Genomic DNA, 24000 nt, shown 5'->3' on the forward strand with positions numbered 1-24000 from the left:
TAGATTAGTTGATCTATTGAATGACTAGTGTACTAGTTTGAACACTTTATCAAGGAAGTCTTTTTGGATAAAATAAAATAAAATAAAATAAAATAAAATAAAATAAAATAAAATAAAATAAAATAAAATAAAATAAAATAAAATAAAATAAAATAAAATAAAATAAAATAAAATAAAATAAAATAAAATAAAATAAAATAAAATAAAATAAAAAAAACTCCTGGTTTAAATACCAGCAGCACATACTAACCAGCATTGGGAAAAAAATAATAATAATAAAAACACAACATATGCTGGTTCTTTAATTTCAGAGACATCATAAGAAGGAACCACTGAAAGCATAATAAATGGGGAGAAACATAATGCTTAATTTGATGTAGGGAAAAAAAGTCATTTATTTCAGTTTTTCAGCCAGTTGCTGTTTTGATCATGATAGTCTCAGATGCCAAAATGCATTAGCTGGATCAGTCAAAACACGACCAGGATCTGAAAAGAACTTTTTCACTGACTAGTTATTTTATCTGCTTTATTTTTCAGTTAAATTGATTAAAAGTACAGGTAAATAAATATATAAATATTTAAAAACATTTTACTTTCAAATATATCCATCCAAATATATTTAAATAGTAAAACATTTAGTAGTTTTAATAATCATATTGATTGTTAGGGTGCTTTTACACCTGTAGTGTTCCCTTCAGTCAGGACCAAGGTTAAAAATGATACATTGTAGCCTTTTCAGCAATTCCGTTTCACACAAGACCGACTGCTCTGAACCCAACCAAAAAGAAGTCAAGTGACAACATCTACATCAGTCGTTGGCTAGATGAATTTTGATTGGTCAGAATGAAGGTGTGTAAAACTTGCAAAACCCACAGAAGTAAACAAGGAGCAGAGGAAAGGTCAGCAAGCAGTATGGACCTCCTCACAACTCCATGTTTGTCTTCCATAATTATGGTCAAGTGTCAGAAAAAAAAGTTTTCTCATTCCAGAGTGCAGATCACAGCTGACTATGGCAGCTGGTTACGCCCAGAAAAGCAAAATACTTGCCCCAAAGACCCACTCCATGGTTTATTAGACTCAACTCCACTCAACTCAACTCAACTAATCTAAACTCAACTCAGCTTAACTCCTAATCTAATCTAATCTAATCTAATCTAATCTAATCTAATCTAATCTAATCTAATCTAATCTAATCTAATCTAATCTAATCTCAACTCATCTAAAGTCAACTCAACTCAACTCAGCTCAACTCATCTAATCTAGACTCAACTCAACCAATCTAAACTCAACTCATCTAATCTCAACTCAACTCAACTCAACCAATCTAAACTCAACTCATCTAATCTAAACTCAACTAATCTAAACTTAACTCAGCTCAACTCATTTAATCTAGACTCAACTCAGCTAAACTCATCTAATCTAAATTTAACTCAACTTAACTCCTCAACTAATCTAAATTCAACTCAACTCAATTTAACTCAACTCAACTAATCTAAACTCAACTCAACTCAACTCAACTCAACTCATCTAATCTTGATTCAACTCAACTCAACAACTCAACTAATCTAAACTCAACTCAGCTCAACTCATCTAATCTAAACTCAACTCAACTAATCTAAACTCAACTCAGCTCAACTCATCTAATCTAGACTCAACTCAACTCAACTAACCTATACTCAACTCAGCTCAACTCATCTAATCGAATCTAAACTCAACTTAACTCAACTTAACTCCTAAACTAATCTAAACTCAATTTAACTCAGCTCAACTCAACTAATCTAAACTCAACTCAACTAATCTAAACTCAACTGATCTAATCTAGACTCAACTCAACAACTCAACTAATCTAAACTCAATTTAACCCACCTCAACTCATCTAATCTAAATGCAACTCAACTCAACTCCTCAACTAATCTAAACTCAACTGATCTAATCTAGACTCAACTCAACAACTCAACTCATCTAAACGCAACTCAGCTCCACTCATCTAATCTCAACTCTAAACTCAACTCTAAACTCAACTCTTCGAGTTATACTTGTTTGGTCCATTTTAATGCGCATTGGTGTACTTTATGATTGCCACTATCACACTTTCCCAATGAAAAAGGCAAACAAACTCATATGTTTTAACCTAACTAAACAAGGCAAATATGAAAACACCCTTAGACACCTTGGTGAGCATAAGAGACATTCTGCCGAAAACAGTTATCTATTAGCACTCACTTATGGAGATTTCCACCCACCTAATTTTAAATAGTAACAGTTCTTGACCCAAGTGAGCTACAAACAAAAATGAGCTATCATTAGAAAGACGACAATTTGGGCTTTACTATGAAACTATAATTTCATGATAAAAAAAAATATAAAAAATTATACATCATTAAGTAATGAGAAAGAAAAAAATGTACTGTGTTCAATATTTGTTTTTCCATATACAAACGCATGAAATAATTTATGTAATGACCTAGAAAACAATATGCCCTGAAAGCCAAGTGTCTCATGAGCTTATATTTCAAAATGATAAAGCTATCATGCAAAACAAGATTTCTGCCAAAAGTTTTCTGAGACTACATCAGTGTCCTTTTCTCCCTCATCGTCAAAGGCATTTTCTCAAAAATGACCTTCCCAAACTAAAACAGTAACAGTTGCTGAATAATTTGGTCTACATTCTCAGCTTAGATATCTTTGGAAAGAAGACACTTTGGGCTTTACTATTCATCATCTAGAGTTTATAATGCTCAAAACTCAAAAAGTTATAGATGCTTAAGTAATTAAAAAAAATGCACCACAGTAAACATTGTATTATTTCATACACAAATTGATGAAACTGGTCCTGGAATACAGACAAGTAATAGGTCAAAAAGCCACACACCTCCTGAGTATAAGTTTTGAATTTGATGGTAATATCATGCAACAATCAAAATAGAATTGTTGTAAATAGTATATACAGTAAGCTAAGTCTAACTTAATTTCCTAAAGCTAAACCAAGGTGAATAAGTGAAATATCATTGCCTAAAATAACTTGGATTCATGTACCATCATGATGTATAAAATGTCCTTTGCTACATAAACAACCTTTGCAAACATCTCTGACCTTTCGGGCAGATGTCAGTGCAGGGGATGCACATCTTGGTCTGATTTTCCTCTACCTCCATCTTATTGCTGGGACAGGCTCTGACACAAGAGCTGTGATCCACCACAAAGTTATCTGAGATCCAGACAGCAGAATAACAGAGCATTAATGAGACAGATGCGCACTGATAATCTGAGGTGAACAAACATAACATCACCAGCTGGAAATGGAACTGGGCCAAAACATCCATATTTGTGCTCATGAAGAAGAGTTACCAATGGGGATCGTATGCTTGTTGGATTAGTAGTAAATTAGTGAAGCTGACTCACGTGGGCATTTCTTGACACAGAACGCTCCATAGGTGTATTTGGCATTGGGATTGTGCTCGAGCTGGAAGGTCGTTGGATTGTACACGAATGGTTGAGGACATTGAGTCACGCAGGCGCCGCTGTCATTAAAGTTGGTGCAAGCCTGACAACAGAAAACAGTCACATGAGCATGAGTTTGACCGATAAAACATGACTATAATGAAGAGAAACCTATTAACCTTTCTTTTATACACAGCTGGATGCAACCAATGGAATCTTATTGGCTTAAGACTTCTGGTCTCATTCACTTTCATTGATTTGTCACCCTATTTGAATTTTATCACTCGATTGAATGAGCGTTTTCAGTAGTTATCAGCTGATAGATATGGGTACTATTATGGTATTATTTTAATGAGTTTGTAGAGCAAGTGATTTGACCATTTATTATTCCTAGTTTTATTTTATTTTCCCCATAGTCAAATGAATCAGAAGTTCTAAAACAAGTACAGACACAAGTGCACTTCCGTATTGTAGAATAAGGTCAATATGAGCAGTCAAATAATTAGAAAAACTAATAGAGGAAGTATTTGTTAGTACCTTTTTTGCACTAGATTCTAATGCAGAATAGGCATAAATAAAGGAATCGGTGACATACAAAGCAGTCAGTGTCTTTGGGTCCAAAACAGCCTCCTGCACATTCACGGTGACAGCAGTTACTGACATACGGCCCAAAACAGCGACCGTCACACTGCTCCGCACACACCGTCTTCGTCACTGTATGATAATGAACATAGATGGGCACAGAAATAGAAACATTAGTTACACGAAAAGTTGACAATTATGTCTAATCTCATTGCATTGTTTCTACTACTACTACCACTACATATAAATAAATCAATAAATACATAAACAAATAAATATTCCAATAATAATAATAATATTATAGATCAATAATAATAATAATAATTGTTATTATTATATTCATATAATTCTATAACAAAAGTACTAATTATTATCTTTATATACATATATATATATGTGTGTGTGTGTGTGTGTGTGTGTGTGTGTGTGTGCGTGCGTGCGTGCGTGTGTGTATATATATATATATATACATATATATATATATATATATATATATATATATATATATATATATATATATATATATATATATATATATATATATATATATATATATAGATAGATAGGGGTACAAAAAAATAGAACTGGGATTGGGCCTAAAACATCTAGGGGGAGAAGCTACTCAATGTCTGTCCCCATCGTCATGTTAAAGTTCAAATTTCATCAGACATCGGACAAAAATGCACATTTCAAAAAGCACTCCAGACCTTTAATGCTTCAAGTATGAATAATAATACAGTCTGTCTAGACAACAAACATAATTATTTGAAACATTTGATAAACATTTAAAATAAAAAACAGACTATCTGTAAATAAAATATAAATTATTAACAAATATGTCACCAATGAATGCATGTCACTGATAAAAAGCACAGATTGTTGTGAGATTTCATTTCCTCTAAAAACATCTGAGATGAAGTTCAACAAATTTCAATTGCTAAAATTAGTAAATGGTCAACAAAAAGTGGAATAGACATTAATATGTCTGTGGTGGTTTGTCGGTGCAAATTGGATGAATGAAAACTCACAGCTTTGGCACTGATCTTCTTGGTGACCCCAGCATCGTCCATTACAAGATCTGTGACATCGTCTGCCTGTGGAAATAATCCCAAAAAATCAGCCATACATTTCTGTGCTCCATATTATAACAAACTAAAACAATTCATTCAACAAAGATCACACACAAAAACAATTCAGAATTTGTATTAAAATGTATCTTGCATTTTACTGATAGTATAATATATTCAATGTACCACTGACTGACAATCTCATTCTTTTCTGTTTTCTGAATAATTCATTTTGAAAATGTAATATTTTAATTAATTAAATTTGAAGGATCTGGATTTACATTGATGGAATAAATTATTGGAACATTAACTATGGGCTCTATTTTAACGATCCATGTACAAAGTCCAAAGCGCAGGGCGCAAAAGCATTAAGGGCGTGTTTGAATCCACTTATGCTATTTTAAGGATTGAAAAATCGGCTTTGCGCCGTGGAGCATGGTCTAACAGGGTTAAGCTTATTCTCTTAATGAGTTATAGGTGTGTTTTGAGAATAAACCAATCAGAGTCTCATCAGGAAAACAAAACAAAAAAAACAACAGGCAATCAAAATAAGCCAGATCAACTCACATGTGTTGCCGCTGTTGTTTGACGGAACCACCAGAAGTTCAGATCGTGGATTTTTGATGATGTCGTGCCAATGGATGGTGTCAGCATGACACAAGAACTTATTCTGATCCACATACACACCTCCATTCAGGATTTCTGTTGCAAAAAAAGAAGTAACACAAATAAATATTTAGTTATTATGAGTATTGGAATGGCAACACAGTGGCTCAGTGATTAGAGCTGTCGCCTCACAGCCAAGAAGGTCGCTGGTTCGAGTCCCGGCTGGGTCAGTTGGCGTTTCTGTGTGGAGTTTGCATGTTCTCTCCATGTTGCCGTGGATTTCCTCCCACTACTCCGGTTTCCCCCACAGTCCAAATACATGCGATATAGGTGAAATTGGCAGTAGCGTATGAGTGTGAATGTGAGAGTGCTGGGTTTCCCAGTGCTGGGTTGCGGCTGGAAGGGCATCTGCTGCATAAAACATATGCTGGATAAGTTGGCGGTTCAGTCCGCTGTGGCAACCCCTGATAAATAAAGGAACTATGCCAAAGGAAAATGTATGAATGAATGAATGAATATTAGAATCAGAGTTCAAGTACAATGGTTATCATTTACTTGTTACTTATTAATTTATTCCACATTTTTAAAAACAAATATTGTCATTTAGATTTTGTTTTCCTCAGAAATTAATAACTGATCCGGACATTATTTAACCAATATTTTTTTTAGCTCTTCTGAAGTTATAACATTGGTATTGTGCTGTCTAAAAATAATATAAAAGTCATCTTTGTATTATTTTATGAAATGTAATCAGTAGTTTACAGAATAAAGCAAAATAAAAGTGTTTTACTCAAACACATCATTAACAAATAATGATGAATATAATGGGGCCTATCTTTGCTGGACATTATTTCTATGGAACTTTCAATGGAGCGCATACATGGAGCTCAGTCTAAGTCCTGTATTATAACTTTTGATATTGTCAGGTTCTTTGTTTCTACCTTTTGTGATATAGATATGCTGTATCTATTCTATATTAAACAAAAACTGAAACAATAAAAATAATTGTTCACAAAAAATAACAAATAATGATGAATATGAATAGTAAAAAATATGAAAAATAAAAGTATAATAAAAATAACAAAAAATAATATAAATATTGCATAAAACATATTATATATTTTATTCAAACTATATTTTATATAGTAAATATAAATATAAATGTAAAATGTAAAAAAATATTTTAGCTGAATTAAATATTATTTCATAATAATATATATATATATTATTTACATTCATTTATATAATTACTATATGGTTAAAATGGAAAGATATTAAGAAAATAATAATATCCTATTAAATAATAAAAAATAAATATAATAAATAAAATAAATTACAAAAATTTTGCTTACAAGATTACTAAATGGGCGTCACGGTGGCACAGTGAGTAGCATGATTGCCTCACAGCAAGAAGGTCGCTGGTTTTAGCCTCGGCTGGTTCAGTTGGCATTTTTGTGTGAAGTTTGCATGTTCTCCCCGTGTTGGCGTGGGTTTCCTCCAGGTGCTCCGGTTTCCCCAACAAGTCCAAAGACATGTGGCATAGATCAATTGGGTAAGCTTAATTGTCCTTAGTGTATGTGTGTGAATGAGTGTGTATGCGTGTTTCCCAGAGATGGGTTGCAACTGGAAGAGCATCTGCTGTGTAAAACATATGTTGGATAAGTTGGTGGTTCATTCCACTGTGGCAATCCCAGATTGATAAATGGACTTAGTCGAAAAGAAAATGAATGAATGAATGCGTGAATGATTACTAAAAATATAGCTGACAATAACGTTGATAATCATCAACACAACCATACTTTTTCATATAATTTTCATTAAAAGCTAATAAAGCTACAGTAGCAGACAGTGGAAGTCATTCACATTGATACTGTGCTTGTAGGTTATTGATTTCAGCTTTTTTCCCCACAAGCAACAAACATTCATAATCTAAAGTTTCTGTTCTTCTAGAAACTCTCTCTCTACTTAGCTGACTGTTAAGCTGGCAGTGATAAGCATGTGCGAGTTTGATGAGCGGAGATAAGTGACCAGACAGTTCAATTTATCCGTCTCATTCTCGGTGTGTAATTACAATGATTAAAAATAAAAAACTGTTTTTGGCACCTCATTTTGATTTCCTCTATCTGTAAATGACCATAAACGCCTTCAGCCTTTATCAAGATCAGCCTGTGGTCCATGTCTGTCTGTTTGGTGCCAGGCTTCCTTCTGAGAGTGTGAAAAGGTGTATCAGACACCTTGCATGCTTGGCTGATTGTATTGTACTGTGCTTTCCAAAACACAATGAATCAGTCTGGAAGGAAATCCGACCTGGTACTCACCCAAACACAAGCATACACACATTCACACAAGTAGTTTTTCTACAGTTAAATAGTCAAGAATACGTGGGCTTGCTGTGTGCACAAAACAGTCATTTAACAGTCAAATGTGCGACTTGAGAAACACTAATTAAACTCTGTTTTTTGATGTAAGATTTAAGACTTTAGAATGAAAGATTTAAGATTTAAGACTTAAATTGCTGTACTGGTCAAAAAAATTTTCATCCCTATAAAATGCAACAGGTTTAGACTTTTAGACTGACTTTAAACTTGCTTTTACTCTTGGTTTAGGGTTAGGGATTTTTCTCTCAGTATTATACATTGGCGTGCAACTCATCATGCACTCTCAGTGCTGCTACAGACTAGAATAATATCCCAGATCAAAAAGATGTTTCTAAACAATCAGAAATATATTTTTCTTCCTTTTCCTTGTTGGATCAGAATAAAAAAACAATATACTTAGAATAAACCCAAATCATATTGTAACAATCAGGCAACAATCAACACCATAGCAACATTCTAGTAACCACCCATAGATATACACTAGATATCGCATACAGACCCTGAGCATGCGTCAATATGGCCGCCACATTTGTACAGTGCTCCTAGGACAAATGACATTCAACTGCACTAGTCAAGACTAAAGCCAATGTGAAGATTTTAGTGCTGTGTACGGGTGTAGTCAGGGCCGGATTAACATGAGGGCTAGGCCATACCTGCCAACACTCCCGTTTTTTCCCGGGAGTCTTCCCATCTCCCGTTTTCATACAATATGACATCATGCTGATGTCCTGTGCCTGTAGGGTGTATAAATATATATACATCCTACAGGCACAGGACATCAACATGATGTCATATTGATGTTGTACCCCAACGTCGTGGGGACATTGGATTTTGGATTTTGCATTTGATTTTGCAGGCCGGCGTTAATGTCCAATGTCCAACCTAAAATCAACCAAATATCATGTCACACCTTAATGACCACTATGACATCTATCAGATTTTGGTCACTTTCCAACACAACCTAAAATCAATCAAATATCAACGTAATTTGACGTCAATGTTGGTCATCAAAATAATGTTGTCCTTAGATGCTGTCTATACATTTGTTTTTGGTCATTACCACTATCAGATGTTGGATTTTGGTCACTTTCCAACACAACCTAAAATCAACCAAATATTAACGTGATTTGACGTCGTTATTGGATGTAAAAATATATTGTCCTTAGATGCTGGCTAGACATTTAGTTTTGATCGTTACCACTATGACATCTATCAGATGTTGGATTTTGGTCACTTTCTAAAAAAACCTAAAATCAACCAAATATCAATGTGATTTGTAGTCATTATTGGACTTCAAAATAATATTGTCCTTAGACGTTGTCTAGACATTTTGTTTTGGTCGTTACCACTATGACATCTATCAGACGTTGGATTTTGGTCACTTTCCAAAACAACCTAAAATCAACCAAATATCAATGTAATTTGACATCATTGTCGGATGTCAAAATAATGTTGTCCTTAGACGCTGTCTAGACATTTAGTTTTGGTTGTTACCACTATGACATCTATCAGACGTTGGATTTTGGTCACTTTTTTTAACAGCCTAAACTCAACCAAATATCAACATAATTTGACATCATTATTGAACCTCAAAATGATGTCCTTAGACGCTGACCAGACATTTAATTTTGGTCACCTGACATCATGACCTAAATCTAATCTAATTTTAACGTCTTATGTTGTTGTGTGCCTGCTGGGTAAACTTTTCTATTATTAATTAACCCAACTGCTTCATGGTCAATAAAATTGGGTAAAAAACCTGTGCACTTTCTGACAGATTACATTGAACTACGCATAATAAATTGAGTTTCCACACATTTTCCAATTAACGCAACAGTAAATATCCTGCTTTGGCTAAAAGAGTGAAAATTTGTCATTACGCAAAACTGTAAAAGAAGCGGCAGTGTTTTCCATTAGTTTCTTTGACAGCAGCGAAGAGATTGTTTTGCATGACAAATGTGAGCGTATCTAAGAGCGCAGACTGTGTGGGGGAGGGCTTCCTCACGGATACCAGTAATTGTGTTGAAGCCTTCTGATTAAATTTCAGCCATCTTAAATGTTATTGCTTCACAGTGAATCAGGGTGACAAATGTGATGCATTGTCCCGATAACTGAAATGATATGCAAGGGGAACAATGATAAATAAATAACAGCTGTTAAAACTTTCTAAATGATTGCTGTGCTTTTTTTCCCATCTTTCCGACTGGCAGCTCAGTATCTCCCACAGTTTTTGCTGGCATAAAAAACTTGGAACGAATGGTCAATAAATCATAGGCAATAATTCAAAAGATATGACAACATGTGGAGCGCATTATGGAAAATGCATCTAAAATCCAAGTAATTTGACAAGAAGTGTAGCATGTTAGTTTATTTATATATATATATATATATATATATATATATATATATATATATATATATATATATATATATATATATATATATATATATATATATATATATATATATATATATATATATATATATATATATAATCTTTTTTCTTGGACCTGACAGTTAAATGTGCTATTGTCAAATTTTTTTTTTTTACTTTAGTCTTTGTTGTCACATGATCCTTCTGAAATAATTCTAATATGACGGTTTTGCATTCAATAAATATTTAAATTTTTTGCTTGATATTTACTGTTGCACAGTTATTAGCCCTGCTGTAAAATTGAGATTCTTTTTTTTATATATATTTCTCAAGCGATGTTTAACGAAATTTTCACAGTATTTTCTATATATTCTTCTGCAAAAAGTATTTGTTTATTTTCTATTTGCTTTCTATTTTAATTTTAAAACAAATTTTCTTTTAAAATTGATTTTAGTTTGACTGGAATACATATACAGTATTTAATAAATAAATAAATAAATAAATAAATAAATAAATAAATAAATAAATAAATAAATAAATAAGATTTTCAGATTTGATATAAATACATATACACATAAGATTTTAACATTTTGATCTTCTTAACCTAACTTGCTTAGTTAACCTAATTAACCTTTAAATTGCATTTTAGTTTCAGTATATAGCAAAATTAGTTGTTAAATATTATATACTGACATGATGGCAAAGACAATAGAAATGACTTAATATAAATTACTTATCAAAACTAAGATGTTTAAAAATGCTTTGAAAAACTTCTTTACATTAAACATCACTTGAAAAATATTTGAAAAATAATAAAACTTCACAGGATGGCTAATAATTATTATTTTATAATTTTTTATACCCTTTTTACTGTTGTTTACTAAAACATTTTTTAAATCACAAAACTCATTGTTGTAAATTAACTATAATTTTTATAGTATTATTGATTAGTATTATTGAAAAGTATTATTGATACCACCATTTTTTTTTAAATAAAAAAGACTCAGAATTGATTTAATTGTTTGCATTTGAAGTCAAAAATATTAGCCCTCCCGTGAATTTTGTTACTCTTTTTCAAATATTTCCCAAATTATGTTTAACAGAGCATGGAATTTTTTACAGTATTTCCTATAATTTTTTTTCTTCTAGAGAAAGTCTTATTTGTTTTATTTCAGCTAGAATAAAAACAGTTTTGATTTTTTAAAGACCATTTTAGGGCAATATTATTAGCCCCATTAAGCTATTTTTTTTTTTTTTCAATTGTAGACAAAACAAACCATCATTATACAATAACTTGCCTAATCACCCTAACTTGCCTAATGAACCTTATAACCCTAGTTAAGCCTTAAAATGTCACTTTAAGCTGTATAGAAGTGTCTGGCAAAGATAAAAGAAACTAGCTATTAGAAATTAGCCATTAAAACTATTATGTTTATGAATGTGTTGAAAAAAAATCTTATGTATCTTTTAACTTATCTAGCTTTTGAAATATGTCATGAACAACAGACGGTTCGGAGTCAAAAACATGGAGCACCACTGCTTTAGAAGGTTTGATTGACTCCCCAACATCATCAAGCCATTTTGTAACTCCCTATTACATTCCCATAACATCGACAGAGCCTGAAATGGTTGCTGAAGAAAACACAGCCCTATTAAAATGAGAGATGTGCAGAGTCACACAATTTATATCAAATAAATGCTAATGAAATTTCCAGTTCCATCTTGCCTTCGCTTAGTGCCACTTCCACTAATATCCTCTTCACACCAGCGTCATGATCCACGGCCCTCCATCGCCAGCCGTCCACATTCACCCTGCGTCTCATTATTCAGCCACACAGGGAGCAGGTTTGGCTTGTGGAGATAGCAGAGCATCCCAGAAATCACAGCAGCAGCAGCCGGGTCTCAGGAGGGCAGGATGGGAGGGTTGCTGGAACCATGAATCAACTACCATCTTACACGGCATTTGGCAAGACAGAGTTCACAGGTGCACTCTTACATTTGTCACCTACTCTGTTCATATTTGGTGGATTCGACAGTCCTTCCAGGATTTTGTGAATGAAAAATATTTTATTTTTGAGACTAAAATGACTATTTTCTTTGCTAAATGTGCAGCAAAATTTCAGGTATCTCTGAAGTCGAGTCCCTTCACAAAGAGGAGACAAAGATCAGCTTGGGTATTGACACCGCAGCTCTCCGGCGAATCGCATTGTGCTGATAATGAATTCGAGACATGGGGCAGCTTGCTTTATCCATTACTCTACATACGGCTTGATACAATGAATGCCATCATGATTACAGGGACCCTGAAGAGTTCAAAGCAAACTGACTTACACTTACGATGCAGACATTTAGTCACACAGTATCCAATAAGACATTGCTCAATGTCAAAGCACTAACACACAAACCCCTTTGGTAAAACAAACTGGCAACCTCTTGGAATACGCAATTAGCTCGTGTCACAGTAGATTACAGTATGTTAGGAAGCACTGCGGTATGCAGATATTTTCCTCTGTGAGTTACTACATGACTGCACTAGGTTGGATAATTGCATGTAAACTTAGGTCAGAGAAAGAGTTCAATTTAAACCACTGAAATGACAATTAATTTCAGATCTATCTATCTATCTATCTATCTATCTATCTATCTATCTATCTATCTATCTATCTATCTATCTATCTATCTATCTATCTATCTATCTATCTATCTATCTATCTATCTATCTATCTATCTATCTATCTATCTATCTATCTATTTATCTCTCTATATATACATATATATATATGTTTAACAGAGCAAGAAAATTTTCACAGTATATCTGATAATATTTTTTCTTCTGGAGAAAGTCTTATTTGTTTCATTTCGGCTAGAATAAAATGGTAAAATTTAAAATAAAATTTATTTTAAACCATTTAAAGGCCAAAATTATTAGCCCCTTTAAGCTATATATATTCTTTGATAGTCTACAGAACAAACCATCGTTATACAATAGCTTAATTAGGGCCTAATTACCCTAACCTGCCTAGTTAACCTAATTAACCTAGTTAACCTAATTAACCTAGTTTACTATAAATTACTATACTGTTGTTGTTTTTACATGTTGGTGTTTACATCTTCCTCAGAGGTGTTCATTGTCAATTTGCTACTAATAAAGTAAACAGCATATTGTTTCCACACCGACTGGCACATCCTGAATTACGAGTCAGATTAGAAACCAACCCAGGGTCATTCTGATTACGTACCCCTATATACATTTCTGGAGAGAGCAAAATACCTCCCAGGAGCTAAGTTTCTTTTTTGCCGTTTTTATTTTTGCGAATCCACCAGAGGCCGCTGTGTATGCTTTTTCAAATCTCAAATTTATCTCGAGTGCCATTTATACCTGTACTTCTCACATAAATCCCCCAGAGGCCGCTGTCAACAGACTGATCGACTTACCCACCCTCCTCCTTCCCTAAACCCAACCTATAGTGTTTTAAAAAGCACAGATTGACCTGTACGTGATTGACGTACGTGACAGAAGAAAAGGGATGGCATCATACCGTCCCGTAGCATTCGTTTTAAAGATGAAATGCATCCATACATTCCTCTGGCTACATAATTCGCGATCTCCAGAAATGTATATAGGGCGAGTTTTCAGAATGAGCCTACATTGTTAGAAACAATCTTGATTATTTTCATTTAATTAATTATAAGCAAGCAGGAGGGATTTGTTTACAACAACCCATTATTAATCAGAACAAAGTGACCTTAACAAATACTCAAACAACCCGAAAGCATTGCAGTCTATCACATTTACTAAATATCCAATACAACTCAAAAGTACACTAATCTATCACACTTACCACTTCCACTGATGCTGAATTGCTGATGCCAGACCTGCCTAATATTATCAGACCTCAGACTTTTTTTATGAACTTTCTTGGAATAATGTTTGACATTAAATGATCCCACTGCACTCCGCGGGGACAATGAGTTAAATACTTAATGGTGCAACTTTGTAAAAGGAACAAGGGAAGGCCGCAGAGAGAAGGAACACCCTGAACGCAATTTGCCAGCAGAATTGAGTCAAGAGATCTCTTTATATCCCCACCGCAGGAAGTCCTCGGAGAGTTGTTTTAATCACATTCAGCTGCAATGAACGGGCTTTGTTTTTTGAGAGATTCAGAAGCAAACCAATTATTACCCACAAAGCGCTCTTCCTGTCCCCACTTTGTTCTTGACTGATGGTTGGAAAAACAGAATTTGCCGACATAATTTCATATTCAAGAAGCAATGCTATTACAATGGCTTTGGAAATACAATCAAAGTACTTATAACTATCATTCTTAAGGGTGAGAGGTGACAGCTTTAGAGAGTTAATTCATGTTGCACTGTTAAAAAAAAAACTAAAAAAAGATGGACGATGCATTTCCAATTCCTTCCACTGCAGAAAAGAATAGCTAAATATCTGACAGCTGTGATTTCAGTAAAAGCAAAGATCATAGAATCACCAAGAGGTGACAACCTGTTGCTATTTCGTAAACAGCCACTAGATCCTGCTAGTGTTACGCGGCAGCCATTTTGAGATGAAAATTCCAATAGGAAAACAGCATGGATAACTAACAACAGACAGAATGAAATAAATTATTGAGTTAAATATGAGTTAAAATGAGTACATCCCCTTTAAAAAGTAACATTTTAAAACAATGAATCCGAATAAAAACAGATAATAAAAAAAATTGACAAGACTAAGTTTAATACTTCTGATATCTAAAATATCTGTTTCACATATAACATAAAAGGTTGACAAAATAAGTTGATAACTTTTTTAGTTTTACTCAAATTAGGGTGAAGCAAAAATGAGTATACACAACAAAAACTACAACAACAACTACATTATCTGGTAGTTTGTATGGCCTCCACGATTTTTAATGACAGCACAAATCAATAAAAATATATATAAAAATAAAAAATAAATACATTTGGAGAAAGTAGCTTTTTAAATAAAAACTTTATTAGTCTTTTTTTTAACAGACAATAGTGGAAAAATATTATTATTATATAATAGTCCAACAGAAAGCAGCTGTTAATCCCCTATCAACATCCCATTTTGAAAGTCATGTTAATTTAATTTAACATGTCAGTATTATGCCAGTGCGCAAACTATTAAATTAAAGTAATTTAATGTAATTTCACATTAAAGTATGGTTAATATATTAAACATTAAGTCTGTGAAATAAACTATACAATATGCTAATATTTACCAGTCTTTGATTTTAAGTGTTGTATTGTCGTCTTTCAGGTTGTCTCTCAGCTTTAATACGCTTTTTAAATGAATAAATAAAAAACAAAGCAGCTGCTTGCCATCACAGCAGCAATAAGATCCAATGGACGGCTGATCGCTTTCACTCCAGAATGGCGGAATCGCTGGGCGCTGCTGTTGCAATGGAACATTCTATTGAGTCTCGCCTCTTGGTCATTTTAAGCTCTTTGATAAAAGGGTAAGGAGCTGTTGGGTTATGTGCACATTTGTTTTGGTGTTTTCAAATATTTACTGAAATATTACTGAAATACTGAAAATTACTGAAATATATTCATTAGGTAACAAAACCACGAGATTTCGTCAGTAAACTGAAAAACAGATAGAATGTACTTTTAAATGATTTTTACTACTTAACTGCGATTGAATTCCACAAATAATCGGCCTTCAAAAAACACTCCAATGTCATTACAGCCATTTTTAAATGCAAATTCAGATCTATTTTCCAAACTTTTGATATAGATAACTGCAAATGATTTATCTATACATATGATTAGCTTACATGCGTCTTTAGGTTAAAAATCGAATGTATAATTGATTTTTTTGACAGTCATAAGCCATAAGTCAAGTCAAGCATTATTGTCCTTCTGCTACATGTGTGGACATACAGTGGAATGAAATTTCATGTCTCACAGGACTACTATGGTACATAAATGAACATAACCATAAATATGAACACAACACTGGACATAAGAGGTATTTTAAACCTATGCATAACTAACATTCGTGAGTGGTAATCTAACTAAACTAACTAATAACTATACTATAAATGCTAAACTATACACATAACCTAAGACACACTAAACAAGTTTACATAATACAGAACAATTCCCAGGTAGCAAAGAATTCTGGCCCAGATTTGGCATAAATATGGCACAGCAGGCATTCATCCGGCACTGGCATACAGCATGTGGGCCAAGCATGGCTCTGGTTTGGCAGAGGTGGAACCGTTTTTAAGGCGGCACACAATACTTGGGCCAGATGTAAAATGTAGTATTGGGCCCAGATGTTAATAACTGATATGTGGGCCATGTAAGTTTGGCCTGTCTTGACCCACTTTTAAAATATATTTTTTATTATTTTAAAATAAAGAAAAAAATTCTACTTATCGGGTCGCTTTGAGAAAAAGCACACCCATAGCAAGCCTATAGCGCAATGATTTATGGGTTTATCAATTTCATTGCAGTCGTGACACACCAACATATCTGGCCCAGTTCAGGCTCAGTTATGGATTATTAACTTGGCTGAGACTTGGCCCAGATATGGTCCATGTTTGGCCCTTGTCTGGAAGCCGGACTTGGTCCAGTCATGTACCGTAATTTACTGCAGCATGTGGGCCAAGCAAAAGCTGATTGTGTGGGCCAGAGCTGGGCCAGAGATATTTTGCTATGTGGGTATCCTGCAAGATATTGTGTAAAAGAAGCATTTAAGGTTAAAAAAGCAAGTAGTGCAACATGATTTGTGATACATTAATAAATAATTATTATTTTCCTTACTGAATCCTTGTAAGATGGAGATAAGTAAAGTGCCAGGTGCATATAGAGAGATGAATGTTTCTACATGTGGTTTGTCAGGCCTACTCACCTGTGTTAAGCACACTCAGAAATGCACAATGGTTTATTTTCTACATTTTTTCTAGATTTTAGATTTCAACATTTTATATGTTCCAAAATATTCATTATTAGCTTAAAACTGTTTTATTTTAGTAAAACCAAGCTGCCAAAACAAATATTTTGCCTCAGTGTGACATAATAGTGTGCAGAAAAACTCTAAATGAAAACACATAAATGGCTATTTTCTTATTTTTAGCTGTGTCTGAATAAAAAATCTGTAATATTCACAGGGTGATTTCATCACAGAGACCTAACAACAGTTATGCCAATCAAAAGTCCTTCAGATGCAGTCTTGAAATCCATCCTTCATTTGCCAGGCAATGAAGGATACAACAGATGGATCCTTCACAGTTCAGATTTTCCCAAAATTCATTGCCACTCACAACACTTTTTACCCTCTTAAGTGTGCTGCATTTCAGTTTACTCTGAAATCAGAATGAAAAGATGGTGACATTATTGAATGTGCAACAAACAAGTCAAATGAAGGATGTGGAGTTTGATGGAAAAAAAGGATAGAAAATGGAGGTTTGAAAACAGGACAGGATAGAATTACTTTTTAAAAAAATTATAAAAAGAGAAGTTTAAAGTAAGATTTTTTTTATTTTTTTAAATCTGCAAATACATATAAAGGCAGCAATCTATGGGGTTTCCAATCATAAATGTGTACAATTTTTCTTTATCAGTATTAAGATAGTAATCTCTTTTGGAAGTGAACATATTAATAAAATAAAATAAAATAAAATAAAATAAAATAAAATAAAATAAAATAAAATAAAATAAAATAAAATAAAATAAAATAAAATAAAATAAAATAAAATAAAATAAAATAAAATAAAATAAAATAAAATAAATCAAGAAACCTACATCACATTTAGTTTTCTTTATCAGTATCAAGATAGCAAACTTATTTAAAAGTGAACAAATTAAATTAAATTAAATTAAATTAAATTAAATTAAATTAAATTAAATTAAATTAAATTAAATTAAATTAAATTAAATTAAATTAAATTAAATTAAATCTATAAAAATGTTTGCATAATAAAGTCAAAATAAAATAAAAATATCTTATAATAACTATAATAACTATAATAATAACTGGATCCTTAAATAAAACATCTCAATTTACACTAAAGTATATTAAAATGCTTGCATAATAAAAAAGATAATGAAAATAAAATAATTTTAATTAAATTTAATGAAATGAAATTCAATAAAACAAAACAAAACAAAACAAAACAAAACAAAACAAAACAAAACAAAACAAAACTAAACTAAACTAAACTAAACTAAACTAAACTAAACTAAACTAAACTAAACTAAACTAAACTAAACAAAACAAAACAAAACAAAACAAAACAAAACAAAACAAAACAAAACAAAACAAAACAAAATAAAATAAAATAAAATAAAATAAAATAAAATAAAATAAAACAAAACAAAACAAAACAAAACAAAACAACACAAAACAAAACAAAATAAAATAAAATAAAATAATCCAAAATCCTGCATCATATTTATTTTTTCTTTATTAGTATTTAGATAGCAATCTCTTTTGGAAGTGAACATATTTAATTTAATTTAATTTAGGTAATAAAAAACCAAAGTAAAACATCTCAATTTACACTCAACAACTAATGCATAAATCCAAGATCCTGCAACACATGTATTGTTCTTTGTCAGATAGCAATCTCTATAGAAAGTAAACAGATGAAAAATAAAATGTAATAATGTGACAGTCAACAAAACTGCACAAAAGACCCTGAAAAACAAAAGAACACCTTAACAAATCTGAGCACCAGCTCTTAAGTTGAAAGCAAGTTTGCAAATCACTGAAACTCATCCACAGATAAGCTGAACAATACAGGGGCCCAGATGTATCAACCATATCCACACAACGGAGCCCAGCCTTGGGTTCACGGACAGATGCTCAGAAGCAAAAAGCATTCACTAAGTGAGCACCCAAGGCTGTGTGTGGAGAAAAGCAGAAGACTGGACATTTACTCGCCCGAGAGGCTCTGTGGGGGTGGACGGCGAGCATGCTTCACATCAAGGCTACTGCATTAATACACCGCCAGGGATGTGCACAGGCATACATATGAGGGCACAAAGTGTTAGGTAGCATGGAAATTTGTGTAACATAATGAATAAATTAGACAAGGTGGAACTGTGGAGTCAGCAAACATGGCTTAGACTCCCTTGTAGAGCTTTAGGGAATAACAGGATTCAACAAATATCTAATAATCCAAATGCATGGCAGAAACCCAATGCATTTAGGCAAGTAGACATGGTCAAGACGATCTGCTGAAGTTCAAGCTAAGCATCAGAATGGGAAAGAAAGGTGATTAAAATCAGTGTTTCTCAACCACGTTCCAGGGGGACCACCAGCTCTGCATATTTTTCCCGTCTCCTTAACCAAACACACCTGATTCAGATAATCAGCTCATTAGCAGAGACTGAAAGACCTGTGATAGGTGTGACCGACAAAGGAGACATCCAAAACATGCAGTGTTGATAGTCCTCCAGGAACGTGGTTGAGAAACACTGATTTGAGTGACTATCGAGTAGGAGACATATGGAGAATGAAGTCACATGCATTGCTCAGGTGTGGGGTTTTCACAGATTTCAACAGTGTAAAAATCTTTATGGTTTTGTGGGTGACGATTCTTCTCATCTGACCAATCTGATCTTTAATTTGTATTCTATATTGGAATCAAGTCAGGTGATTGGCTGGGCCATTCTACAGTTTGATTTTTATTCTCTGAAAGCATTCGAGAGTTTCCTTGGCTGTGTTTTGGATCACTGTCTTGCTGAAATGTTCACCCTGGTTTCATGTTCATCATCCTGCTAATGTAGATGTTGAACTGAAGCAGCTATTTACACTGAGGAAGGGCAGAGGGTTGCCGAAGAACTACTGAGAGATTTCAGTTGCTGTCTGGGCATTCCATGTCTTTCTACACCTCCCTTCCTTCATGTGTTCAATACTCGTTCCCTACATTATTTAATTTTATTATATATAACTTCATTTTTGAACTAATTAGTTTTGTTTTCTTTGCATATATGGATTTATTTGGTTGCTGTCAACATCAGGTTAAGATTTCAAGTCAACAGCACCTTTAGAAATATGTTTTCTGTGATAAAATGGTGACATGTTCAATACTTATTTCCCCCCACTGTATATGCCACTGGTGGTTCTTGGGTGGGTGAACTTGACTTGTTAGTGCCAGAGGACAGATGAGGTTCAGCCAATAGAAAGGCAACCGTAAATCAAATAACTGTGTATTGCAACCTGCAGAAGAGCATCTCTGTGCACAACACCTCCAATCCACACAGGACCATCCCTTAATGACCACAGTGAAGCCATCTCCTGACGGTTACTTCCAGCAGGATCATGCACCATGTCATAAAGCTCAGATCATCTCAAACTGGTTTCTTGAACATGACAGTGAGTTCACAGTGCTCGGCGAGGCCTCCACAGTCAGCAGATCTCAATGTATTAGACCACCTTTGGGATGTGCTGGAACAGGAGATTGACATCAGTGATGTTTAGCCGACAAATTCACAGCAGATACAGGATGTTATGCAATCATGCCGATATGGGACGGATTTTTCAGAAATGTTTCCAGCACCTTATTTAATCTACACCACTTAGAATGAAGGAAGTTCTGAAGACAAAATGATGTAAACCAATAAAAATGTCTGTGTTTTCCAGGATGTTTTTGGGACAAAAAAAAAAAAAAAGTGTTCAGTCGGGATTTCTAAATCTCCTAAAGTAACCAGGATTTAGGTTTTTACAATGATTAATTGTCTGCATTTTTGCATTGCTTTTACCTTTCTCTTTAGGCCACGCCTTGTTGCACACAGGCCCGGATTGGATAATCGGGAGGACCGGGAGAATTTCCGGCGGGCCGGTCCTTTTTTTTTGGCCACGAGGGCCGGTGTCACTAGCTGCTTGCACTCTCAGCAGTCACACGTTTTTCATTTATTTATTTATTTATTTATTTTACCAGAGCCTCACTCCTTTTATTCATTGTTTTACCGCATCTCCACTCTTTTTATTTATGTTCTCACAGCCCCTTGAGAAAATATAACGTTATTGGTTGTCGCGGACGAACGTGGAGAGGGTTGGGGAGTCGCGGAAGTGAAAGTGAACAGCAGACGGGGAGGAGGGCAGTTGAGGAGGGGGATCGGTAAAATGAGGTGCAGGGGTACCGGATCCGGTGTGTTCCACATTACACCTGCTCAAAGAAAATCAGATGATTCACTACATTAATAAATCTGACATAACTTGATCAGAAATTTAAAAAGGGGAGAAAAAGATTAAGTCATCAGTAGAACGCTCATTAACATGAAAGTGCCATTGTGGTCCAGTGGTCAGCATGTTGCGTTATGACCCTGCCGACCAGTGTTCGAATCTTACCTGAGTAGTTTTTTTTTTTTTTTATCTTTAGTGTTAAGACATATAATACTGTTTGGGTTACTTATATAGGTGTACGTATTTTATTTTTATTTTTTGTATGACCACCGTTACAAAGGACTGAATATCTATAAAGAAGTTTACACAGAATATATATTCAGATATTGCAGAAAAACAGGACATTGTGATGTTTTAAAGAATAGTGTTGGAGATTTAGCTACCCTTTATTGTTCTCATATTTATGAAAAACATTTGAAGTTGTAAAGCAGCTGTGTCCTTGAAAAAGACGTGAGTGTCATTAGAAACTGAATTGGAAATGACCTTATTTTAATATGGTCAGTTGTGAACTGAGGTGGGCCGGTCTAAGGCTTGAAACTCCAGGGCTGAAAAGGAGTCCCACTCCTGCCCTGGTTGCACACCACCTAAACCTTTTTTGTCATTATTTGCTAGTTATTATTATACTTTTGAGGGCCAATAGTTTAATGGATTTCATGATTGTGAATGCATTTGCATTTAAAACTACCAATATTATTAAAAAAGATTTCATAATCTTGCACACTTAATAATTTTAAAGCAACAAGTTTACTCATTTTTAAGTCAATTAAATCATCTAAAAAACAACGGGGTTAGTGACTTAAGTATACTAATTCCTTTTTACAGTGTACCTATTGTGTACTTTTTTGACTCTTCTTAATCCTAAAAATACCTTTATTCAGTTGAAGTCAGAATTATTAGCCCCACTTTGAATTTTTTTTCTTTTTTAAATATTTCCCAAATGATCTTTAATAGAGCAAGGTCATTTTCACAGTATGACTGATAATATTTTTTCTTCTAGAGAAAGTCTTATTTGTTTTATTTTGGCTAGAATAAAAGCATAGAATAAGAATGGAATAAATAAAAAAAACATTTTAGGGACAAAATTATTAGCCCCTTTAAATGTCACTTTAAGCTGTATAGAAGTGTCTTGAAAAATATCTAGTCAAATATTATTTACTGTCATCATGGCAAAGATAAAATAAATCAGTTACTAGAAACGAGTTATTAAAACTATTATGTTTAGAAATGTGTTGAAAAAATCTCTCCGTTAAACAGAAATTGTGGAAAAAATAAACAGGGGGGGGGGGGGGGGGGCTAATAATTCTGACTTCAACTGTATGTTTGGAGATATTTAAGAAACAGTGTTACTTTGCTCGGAAATGTATCCTTGTAAAGTGGATTAATGAAGAACCGCCCAGTTTAAATCAATGGCTGCTTGCAGTCTGCAGCATAATTCCACTTGAGGCTTTCTCCACAGCTATGAAGAATAAACCTTTTCTATTTTATCGGACCTGGGACCCTTTCTTTGATTATCTAGGAACCTTTAAGTCTCTAAGACTAAAAGCTTGTCTGTTAGACTCAGCCTGGACAAAAGAAATGTAATATGCCTTTTTGCAATGTAATATTGTGATTTATTTATTTATTTATTTATTTATTTATTTATTTATTTATTTATTTATTTATTTATTTATTTATTTATTTATTTTTATTTATTATTATTAGTGTTATTATAATTTATTTGTTGTTTTTTTATTACAATGTAATTTTACTTACTATAATTATTAATTTTCTGACATGTTTTTGCACCAAAAATATTCAATAAAAATATATTTGAAAAAAAAAAAAAAGAAACAGTGAACATACTAGCTTATCTGAAAAACACTGCTAAATTCAGTTATTCTGCTTTGAAAATGTGCGTTCCGTGTTTTATTCCGTGTCTTTGTTTTGGTCTCTATAACCTGGCCACTGCCAGTTTTACCCAATTATATTTCACCACCTCAGGTTGCCTTGGCAGAAAACACAACATGTTTGATTTCACTCTTAAAGGATGCCTCTATATATAAGGGCACGCCGTAAAATGTGATCTCGGTAGAACAATAGCAGCCATCGAAATAAGAACCACATTCAGCGTTATAATAATCCACATGAGGTGGTTTTTATTTTGCAAACAACTCAAATATAACTGATGTAAAGATTAGCTGGGAATTGTACAGCGTAAAAGGCTCAATTGTCAGCCATACTCAGTCCTGTAAGTGTCATCAATCTGGCAACCTACCTGTGCATCATGTCAGAGAAGCCTTTGTACCTTTATTTCTGGTATTATATTTTGTTAATATATAATAGGATTTTGACAAAATGCACATATTGTGTGGCAAATACAGTACACAAGTTCTGTTTAGAGTAACAATA

At 33.5% G+C, this 24000-nt stretch overlaps 1 protein-coding gene across 1 annotated transcript in view; it reads right to left on the minus strand.

The window, feature by feature from the left end:
* The window catches only part of erbb4a (erb-b2 receptor tyrosine kinase 4a), a 197300-nt gene that overhangs the window by 70868 nt on the left and 102432 nt on the right, over nucleotides 1–24000 (minus strand). The window contains exons 5-9 of the mRNA XM_056453846.1: nucleotides 5654–5792; nucleotides 5052–5113; nucleotides 4037–4155; nucleotides 3403–3544; nucleotides 3095–3208 (exon numbers count right to left, since the gene is read on the minus strand). Coding sequence (XP_056309821.1) covers nucleotides 3095–3208; nucleotides 3403–3544; nucleotides 4037–4155; nucleotides 5052–5113; nucleotides 5654–5792 — 576 coding nt within the window. The remainder of the gene's footprint in view (nucleotides 1–3094; nucleotides 3209–3402; nucleotides 3545–4036; nucleotides 4156–5051; nucleotides 5114–5653; nucleotides 5793–24000) is intronic.

This window comes from Danio aesculapii, chromosome 1 (genome assembly GCF_903798145.1).
Source record: "Danio aesculapii chromosome 1, fDanAes4.1, whole genome shotgun sequence".
NCBI classification, from domain to species: domain Eukaryota; kingdom Metazoa; phylum Chordata; class Actinopteri; order Cypriniformes; family Danionidae; genus Danio; species Danio aesculapii.